The sequence below is a fragment of the Plasmodium berghei genome (assembly GCF_900002375.2).
Source record: "Plasmodium berghei ANKA genome assembly, chromosome: 11".
In the NCBI taxonomy this organism is placed as follows: Eukaryota; Apicomplexa; class Aconoidasida; order Haemosporida; family Plasmodiidae; genus Plasmodium; species Plasmodium berghei.
This window is the reverse complement of record NC_036169.2, coordinates 1053779-1064325: the sequence shown is the minus strand read 5'-3', so window position 1 is coordinate 1064325 and position 10547 is coordinate 1053779. Positions and strand designations below refer to the sequence as shown.

The following is a 10547-nucleotide window of genomic DNA, read 5'->3' as shown; positions in this document are numbered from 1 at the left end:
AAATCAAACAAATATATTAAAAAAAAAATCAAATTGCATAAGGGAATATTTTAAGAAAATTATACATTTGCATATATGTATAAATTAGCAATTAAAAAAAAAGAGGATAATAAAACTTTCAATATTTTAAATTATTTCTTCGATAAAATTATACCCAATTCAAGAATTGCTTTTCACTTTTTTTTTGAGTGTTAAAAAGTGACCGAATAATTATATACATATATAATAATGCAACAAATATATATAGTATGCTTACATATAATATATATTTGGCATCATTATGCAACTTTAAAATATCGAATGGCTTGTAAATATTTTACACTTTATTAAATTGTAAAATTGTTTCTTTAATATAAAAAAAAATGAAAAAGAACAGCATATCATGAATAGTGTTTCATTAGATAAAAGGTATAAAATTAAGAATAATTATTTCTTAAAATTTCATATAGACAATATATATAAATAATACCACTAAACAAGTATAGTTCTTAATCTATAAAAATATTAATATCATAATAAAAAAAATATATTAAATTATAATATAATTTATTGACGATTTATATATATATATATATAAATTTATAGGTACACAAACTTTAAAATTTACAACTTATAAACGAAAAGGCATCGAAAAAATATATATATCTTATCTCTTAAAGACAACGTTTTGGTTAATTTTTATTTTATAAATTATACTTTGTATCCAAAGTCTCGTGATATAAAATATTCCATCTAAGTTATATATATACAGTTTTATGTTTATTTTTTTTAGTTTTAATGGTATAACACATGCAAACTTTTCATAATTTGTAGGTGGAAATTATTTTCGAAACGTAATATTCAAAAATTATAATGTGTGTGTTCTTATATAATGTATAAATATATATATGCATTTAAGTCGAATTTATAATAAACCAAAATATATAAAAATAAATTTTGTTGTATTATTCCATGTATTTAAAAAATTATTGTTTTAATAAAAATTTTATATAAAGAACAGTTTACGCCATTTTAAAAATTGAATAATGCTTATTTGATACGTAACAAATTTATATTAATTAAATGTATTTTTATTTATAGAATTTTCCTAAACATTTTTGTTCATGTTATTTTTGAAATATTCATTACATATATAGAACTAAAAAAATATATATTCAGGTAATTATGAATTTGAAAAAAAATAATAAGTGTATTAATGTACCTTTTTATTAAAAAATACATTAATTAATTATAAAAAAAACCTTATCAACAATAAGATGAAATATTAAACAAAACATTTAAAGCAATAACCATATTTTGCGTACAAATGGTTGAAAAAAATACGATTTTCATCGTTTCAAATAAATTGTAAAATTATTTTTTCGTCTTTTTATTTTTGGGTAGAATTGGATTTGAATTATTAAAACTTCTTTTTTTCTGAAATAAATAAAATCCTTCATGAATTTTGGATTTCCGTTTTTTTGTGAAATTTTTAATTTTTTCGTTATTATTAGAAAAAATTGAGTTAATATTATCAGGCTTATCTATGTGTTTTTGAACAACAGTAAAACCGTCATTATCCACTAAATTTGTTTTTTTGGGATGCTTATTATCTTTATTTAAATTTAAAATGTCTTTAATAATTGTTTTCCTTCCTATATTTAAATTATAATAATCATCATAATATTTTTGTAAATAATATGTATATTTTTTACTTTCCATATTTATAAAATATGGAACATAGGTGTTACTTGTAAAACAATTATTTAAATCAACAGTATATCTTAAAATAGTTTCAATTGTATTTTCTTCTATATATTTTATATATATGCAATAAGCAAAATTTTGGAAATTTTTTGATAAATACTCTTTTTCTAAAACATTAAAAGATTTAATAGTTCCAAAATTAGAAAAAAACTTTTTTATATCGTTGTGGTTAAATATATTATCAAGGACCCCTACACATAGCGTTTCGTTATGCATATTGTCTTCATCACTATCATTTTTACAGCTAAATATAAACAACTAAAAAAAATAAGAACATATATGCAGATATGTCTATCTGTTTTATAATGAGTATCACATTTATTATATACTTTATCATATAAACAAATGTTATAAGCAGATGTAACTGTGAGCGTCTTACATTTAATGTCAAAAGGGGATTATCCTTTACAGGTATGTTCAACATTCGAAAATTTTTTAAAATATTCTCCATTTTTTATATAAAATTTAAATATGTATATATATATAATAAATGTTAAAACATTAAAAAAATAAAATATATAACCCACATATATAATATATACCTTTATTCCTATACATTAATATTAAATGAAAAAGGGGACTGTATTAAAAAGAACAGGTAATTTTTTTCTTTTTATCTTTTTTCTAATCCGATGTGATAGGTATTAACACAGTTCCTAAAACACAAGTTTCATTTTTAAAAAAATACTTAAAACAATAAAAAATTAATATAATTTAAATAAAATGAAATTAATCCAAAACAATACAAATCAAATAGTATATAATAAATATTTAGAACAATTATATATTGGGAATATATACAATATAATATTTGGAAACTTAAATTAAAAATCTATAAATTATTGTTTTGCTCATTTTTTATATGTTATTTAATATGGTGCTTCAAAGTACTTAAATTTATAGATATATTGTTTCCTCATAAGAGAGTAAAATATGTGAATAATAAAGTTATAACTTCCTAATAAGTATATATAAATAATTTGATATATGATAAAAGTATAACAGTTTTCTTTTATATGTATATTTATTAAAATTAATTTACTCCATTGCTGCTGTATTTTTATTCTGGGGTATAATAATTTTTTATAAACGTATATATATACCATCCACATATTTATATATTAATCAAATTATAAAAATATTTTGATTTATGTAGTGTTTCGTTATTATAATCATACTATATTTATGGAAATTTTTTATATTTTTACATTTTGTTGTACTCGTCGTGGTTTTAATTCTTCTATATTTTATATATTTGTAAAAAAAATATTTTATTATTGCATATTTTTTATTGAGGAATTATATAGTTATTAATTAAAACTCGTGACATATTTTTTGTAATAGGGTTACGATGGAAATATAATTTTCCATTCCATAACGTTGCATATGTTCACTGTTTATATAAGTGTTTCTACTATTTCATAATATTAATCATTTTTGATTCATTTTTTCGATTCTCTATATATTTCTTATTACATTTATCACCGTCCAATATATCAAAAATATTTCACTCCCTATATATATGCATGTTAAAATAAAAACTGTATATATACAGAGTAAGAATGGATGTATATATATCCTACTAAGATTTACTTTTTAATTTGATTTAATATATAAGTAATATATGCAGATGCTTGTATATCAACTTGAAGAATTTTTAAAAGTTATTTGATTTCCATTAGTTTATCCAATAAGCTTTTCTCGTTATTGGTATGAATGATTGCATCTATTTTTTAATAGAATGGCTAATAATATAGATATATTAGATTATTGTCATTCTACAAATGATGTGGTTCAAAATATAGTGAATTATAAAAAAAACAATGACAATTATAATTATTTGGAGAAACATGATGATGAAAATGCCGGAATAAGTAAAAATAATATAGGAGTTAATTCCAATTATAACAGAGTTTTTGTGTTTAATAATAAAAGAGGAGATGAAACAAAACAAATAGACACCAATATGGAAAGCATAACCCCATATATAAATATAAATAGTTTAGAAAGCACAAAAAAAATAAATTTAGTTGACGAAAGTAGTAAGAATTATAATATGGGGAACAATTGGTATCACCAAAATAAGTATAATAATAAGATGAATAATAGTAAAAACAGTAAAAATAGTCATAATAAGCATATTTCAATAGCTCATATAAAATATGATGATCAAGAAATAAATGAAAAAGGAAAAAACAAATTATATGAAGAAAACCAGACAAATACAAAAAAAACATGGAAGAGGAGAGCATTTAGTCCATTTACACCTGGTGGCGTAAGATCAAGTACAGTTTTATTTTTATGTACAGCTATTGGCGTAGGTCTTTTATCAATTCCATACGTTTTTTCAGAGCTTGGGATAATTTTGAGTATTATACTTATATTATTAAACTCACTAGAATCCTACATAACTACAAATATTTTGTGCATGTCATCACTTGAACATAATATATTTGTATATGGAAATTTATTAGAAAAGATTGGAAATAAATATTACAAAACACTTATTGATTTTGGCTTAACATTTTCATTTTTATCAGGCTATGTATTAGTGTTAATACTGGTGAATGATTATTTAAGTAATATTTTATATACCTTTAATTTCCCTAGCTTTATTTCTAATCGTATATTTATAACGATAGTTATATGCTTATTAGTGCTCCCATTAACATTTAGAGAGCATATAGGTTCTATTAATTGTTTTTTAGTTTTTTCATTATTTTCTATAACATTAACTGTATTAGCAGTTGGATATCAAAGCAAATATTATATGAGTTTATTACCAGAAAAAAACATTTCATTATTTAAAATAAATAAGCATTTTTTTAAATGTTTTAATATATTGTTATTTTCATTTTCGCAACAATCAAATGCTTGCTTTATAACTGGGCAATTTAATCAACCAACACAAAGAAGAGTAACAAAATCGGAATCAAGAAGTATATTAATACAAGTTATTTTTTATACATTATTTGGCTTATTAGGATATTTATCCTTTTTAAATACAACCAAAGATAACATTATATTAAATTATGAAGAAACAAATATGTCGATACTTTTATGCAAATTTTTTTTATGTATATCCTTTTTTTTTTCAATTCCATTAAATTTTATTGCAACCTATCCTAGTATGATATCTTTATATACATCAATCCGTAATAAAATCCAGAAATTATATTCTGTTTTATTCACAAGAAATGAATATTTGCCATCTTTTTCAAATATTTTACGCTATGACACCGAAAACCCATTTGATGAATATACCTTAGATGAAAATACAGAAAACTCAAGCACATCTGAATCGCAAGGAGATGATATGTTTCAAAGAAAATGCGCAGCAATTTTCGTTACTTGCTTATGTGCCTTTGTAGAATTCAACGTTAGTAAATTATCAAATTTTATAGGTATTTTTGGTGGATTTACTTCATCCATCATATCATGGTAAGCGAATATTCCAAATACGTGTATGCTCATATATTTATATATGTATATATATATATATACATTATATGCATGTTTCTTTCTTTTTAGTATCTTACCCAATTTGATATATTATAAAAATATGCATACTTTTAAGAACAAAATCGAAAGATATGCAACCTTAGCCCTACTATGTTTTTTTTCGGTAATAGGGTTGATTTCATCTATAGTTACCGCATTTATTATAATATACTAGTGAAAGACCGAAGTGTGCTTTTTACTTTATACCTTCATTTCATATATCTAATTGGATGATATTGATTTAGTTTGTATATATATGCATTCATTAGATTTTAATGTTATAATTTTAAACGATGTGCATATTTAATTAAATTTAGTTGAATTATAGTTGTGTTTATATAAAAATTAAATAAATAATTATTTCAATTTATTTTCTAAATATGCTAATATATGCGCACAAGGTGTGAATAAACAAATTTTCCAAAGGAACAAATGCGAATAGTAAAAATGAAATAAAATTCTTAAACGAAAATACGAGAACATATAAACGATCAAATTAAATAACAGAGGATAATAAAATAGGGTGATAATGGTACATATTATACAATAACAATATATATAAAGACTTGTTGCAAAAATAAGAGGAGAAATAACTAAGGAAATAAAATATAATATAAGAAACAATGCTATGTGCAAAACATAAGACGAATTAAAACATAAAAAATGTTCACTGCATTATATTTTACCATATATTTATATAAGAAAAATATTTTTATCTTAAGTAACGTAAAAAACAAAAGCAGAAAATGAAAAAAAAAATAAATGGAACTAAATATAATAAAATAATATATAATGAAATTTTGAATTAGTAAAAATGTATTATTAAAAATTGTACAAAATTTTGGAAAATATAAAATAAGAAATTATTATTTTTTACAAGCTCGGCTTATAAACTGCACATATATATAAAAAGAATGTTGGAATTGCAATAGACGCCAATAAAATAAATTATGAGCATTAGCATATTTATTAAAAAAAAATTTATAGAAAAATAATAATGATAAATAATTTTTCATTGTTTTCCACAATTCTTGCTATGGGTATAATCCTAAAAAAATTTTATCTGCATTTAGGTACTCCTAAAAAGTTTAATTAACATATTTTTTACGACGCATATAGAAATATTTAATATTATAATTTTTTTTATTGTTATTTATAGGATTTTTGTTCACATTAATAGTATAACAAATTTGTTCATTTGTATTTCTGTATATATTTATATGATTAATTTTATTATTATAATTATTTTTTATATGAAATGCTATTATATACATTTAATTACGAGAATTGTTAAATACACTTAAACATTTTTTCGTCCAATTCCTTTCATTTGAATTATTTCCTTTTTCTCGAGTGGTTGATAACATATCGTTATAGTTTATAACATTATGATTTATTTATTTCTGATTAGATAAACTATTTTGTTCATCATTATTTTCGTTCTTATGATCCTTATTAAAATTATCTAAATTGTTGTTATCACATATATAATTATTTAAGTATGTATTATTTTCGGCATAGTTATGCATATTATTATTGTTATTATCATCATTATTATTGTTAGTATTATTATTGGCGCTATTATTGTTATCCACTGCGAGTTCATCGTCATTATAGGATTTATTATTATTATTTAATGTATCTTCATTGTAGTTATTTATCTGTGTCAACTGATTACTATAATAATTCAACTGATTTAATGTGCCTGAATAGTTATTTGTATTATACGGGATACTATTATTATTGCTATTATTAGTTGCCGTGTTTCCATAAGCAGCATATGAATTGACGTTAGAATTCATCTGATCATAATAATTTATATCATATGGGTTATTTAATTGACTATTTCCATTGTTATAGTAAAGGAACATGTTTTTATTTGGGGATGTATTCTCATTAATGTTGGTATTGTTGTTATTATTATTCCCGTTAATAGGATTTACATTACCATTGCATTCATTTTCTTGCTCTCCCCCTTGGTTAATTATCATATTAATATTATTTGAATTATAACCATTTTGTGTATTGTTTCCTGTGGGATATCTGTTTTGATTGTAGTTATTTGAGGTATTATTTATTGAATTATAATTAATAGAATTATAATTCATTGAATTGTAATTAATTGCGTTGTAATTATTTGGGCTATAACTGGTTTGGTTATAAGGATTTATGAAATAATTATTTTGATTAAAATTATTAGGGTTGTAATTATTTTCATTCAATAGTTTTATATTGTTTGCATTATTTTCGAAATTTTTATTATTTTTATAATAATTATTCATATCAGAATTAGCTATTTTAATCCCATTTGATTTACTAACTTTAATTTTATATCCTTTAAAAATATATCCATCCATTTCGGTTAATGCTCTAACACATTCGTCATAATTAAAAAAATGGATAAAACAATAAACCTTATTTTGATTTTTCTGCGTATTCTTAATTATTTTAACAAAGCAAATACTACTATAAAAACTAGAAAATAAATTTTCAATTTCTTCTTTTGTTGTACTTTTTGGTAAACTACCAACATATATAGAATATGTTCCTTTGTCATCTAATTCAATATCTACATTTTTATCACTCGAATTTACATTATCAGCAAGATTATATTTTGCCCAATTCAACTTAAATTTATTAATTTTCCCAGGTATCCATTTCCCATTTAATTGTTCAAAACAATATTTTGCAATATCATAATTCGTAAATTCTATAAAAGCATATGAATTTTTTTGAGAATTTTTTTCCTTACATAATTTTATTTTTATTATATCTTCAGAAAATTCATAAAACATACAATACAAAATATAATTTTCATCAACCTTTTCATCTTTTATCTTATCCAAGTCCCCTACCCATAGTGTTTTAGTACTATTGGAATTATTCCCCTCTTTGGTTTCATGTTCACCATTTACTTTGTTTATATTATTCATTTTTTAAAATTTATTTGCCTATATTTCTTTCTATATAAATTATTACTAAATTTTCTAATTCGTACAAACAATATCAATATTTGTATCTATAAATATAACTTGTATGCATATAATATACTTACGCACAACTATATATGCGAAATGCGAAAAAAGTTCTCTATTTCCTCTTTTTGGTGTCTTAGAATTATATTTTTTATGCCCTCTTACTTATTTCTTCACATATGTAATTGCTATATATATTCCTTTCTTATGGTTTTAAAATATTTCAAAAATAATGCTATTAATTATAATAAAAAGAATGATGTGCCATTAATATGAATAACTCAAAAAATTCATAATGTATTCTTGATTTTTTTATTTTGATTCGATTATTATTATTATATATATGAAAAAAAACTCCTTAATAATTTGATTGTGATGTTATATTTCTATATTTACATGTATACCTCTATCCCCTGGAAGATTATGTACGTATATTAGTATATAATATACATATAACCACACATTTATTGTAATTCTTTTTAGTATGGTTTTTAATTATTCCTTTTTTTTTCTTTTAAATCAAACAAATTATAAATAAAAAAGATAATATTAAAAAAAAAGGTAATGCTTATATACAATGTTTATTTTTTTTTATCATTTTCACTTACTCTCAAAAAGGAAATACTATACTAATATATATTTATTATTCACTAAAACAGCATACATGTATATATACAAATATTTTAATAGTATTGTTTTACTAGGCTATAATATTATTTTTTTTGTTAAATGCTTTTGGTTTTTTAATTTCGTTTAGTAATTCTATGTTTTTACCAATTTTAATAAGTACATATTTTGGAGTACAAGCATTCTATTAACGTTATTCTTACATATTTATGTTAATGAAATTTATTTTTATTTTAATATATATATTTATTCATATATTATTTAAAAGTTTTTTTATATTATTATTGTTATTATTCTATTATTTCCAATCATTAATTATTATTACAAATGAAGCAAATATAAAAATGGTAAAAATTGTACATATATTTTTATATATACTTAATATTATTATATAACCCAAACGATGAAGCATCTACTTAAAATTTTTTATATTTATGGCTTTATGTATTTTTTCATGTAAAATATGTAATTAAAAATTTTATGTAAGGTCGTATTGGATTTATAAATAAATGACGTTATTCCCAAAGGTGCTGAATATGCATTCCGTTATAGGGTTTAAAATATACATTATACGTATAGTATATTTATATTTTTTTTTTGCTTTTATATTATTTTTTATGTATTGCATGATTTTAAATAGTGGTATATAAAACGTTTCGTAACATTGAAAAAATTATATAGGGGAATAATAATTCCGTATGTCATAGAAAAATATTTATTTGGTATATTTCCCACATGTATAATTTATATATAATATTCATATGTATTGAATTTATGCTATTCATCATATAAGTATGAACTTTACTTTTTCTTATCAACTTCCTCTTTTTATTCTATATTTTTTTGGGGCTATAACGATTTTAAATAAACATTTTTTTTTTTATAAAATTCATATTTTACTCAAATATAAAAAAATTATTAAATACAAATATACATTTTTTCTGCATATAAACTCGTATTATTATTATATAATTTAAAAAATGTATATAACAAATATACACCATATATAAAGTAAAACGAATAAATACTAATAAATTTAGATTTCCAGTACTTAAATAGTAATAAAATTAATAAGTATTTATCTTAGAAAAAATTGCATTGGTGTGCTGAAATGACAATACCTTTAATTCCATAATAATACTACATGAAGCTGTAAATTACATATTGTTGTAATATTTCCCATTTTCGTTACATGATTGATTTTTTAAATATAAAAAAAGTGTTAATAAATTTTATGGAAGTAACAATTATATATAAATACTTTTATTACATTCATATATATTATAAAAAATATGTAATATATATAATAAACTTATAAATGCTTTTGGTGTATTATGTCTTTCGCAAATTGGCGCAGTTTTTTAAGGAAAATATCACTTATAATTCTTATAATAACAACTAATATATTGATAACATATTATTATAGCGAAATTATTATAATTCACTTTAATTCATAATAAGCAAATAAAAAAGCTGATATACAATATTATGCCGATTTACAATGAAAGCATAATTATTGTTTATTTTGTAATGTAATTGTTAGCACAAATAATGAATATATTCAGCAATTAGCTGTATGCAAAGTTGTAGTATTCGTTTTTTCATCACCATATATATATATATATTTAGATTATAAAAAACGATTTGTATATTATTACATAAAACAACTTCCCATACATCCATAATAGCTCATGTTGC

The 10547-nt window shown here is 20.9% G+C and overlaps 3 protein-coding genes across 3 annotated transcripts; 1 reads left to right on the top strand and 2 right to left on the bottom strand.

Moving 5' to 3' along the window:
- Positions 1-1353: 1353 nt before the first annotated feature.
- PBANKA_1128400 (RNA-binding protein, putative) lies at positions 1354-2197 on the bottom strand (the record flags this gene model as incomplete). The annotated part of the gene is made up of 2 exons (XM_034565833.1): positions 1354-2004; positions 2126-2197. 2 exons carry the CDS (start codon positions 2195-2197, stop codon positions 1354-1356), a joined length of 723 nt encoding a protein of 240 aa, XP_034422491.1.
- A 1290-nt stretch (positions 2198-3487) lies between these two features.
- Positions 3488-5422, top strand: PBANKA_1128300 (amino acid transporter AAT1, putative; the record flags this gene model as incomplete). Its single annotated transcript, XM_034565832.1, has 2 exons — positions 3488-5187; positions 5278-5422. The coding sequence occupies 2 exons, from the start codon at positions 3488-3490 to the stop codon at positions 5420-5422; spliced, it is 1845 nt and encodes a 614-aa protein (XP_034422490.1).
- Positions 5423-6644: 1222 nt separating this feature from the next.
- Positions 6645-8180, bottom strand: PBANKA_1128200 (polyadenylate-binding protein 3, putative; the record flags this gene model as incomplete). The annotated part of the gene is made up of 1 exon (XM_034565831.1): positions 6645-8180. One exon carries the CDS (start codon positions 8178-8180, stop codon positions 6645-6647), a length of 1536 nt encoding a protein of 511 aa, XP_034422489.1.
- Between the last annotated feature and the right edge of the window lie 2367 nt (positions 8181-10547).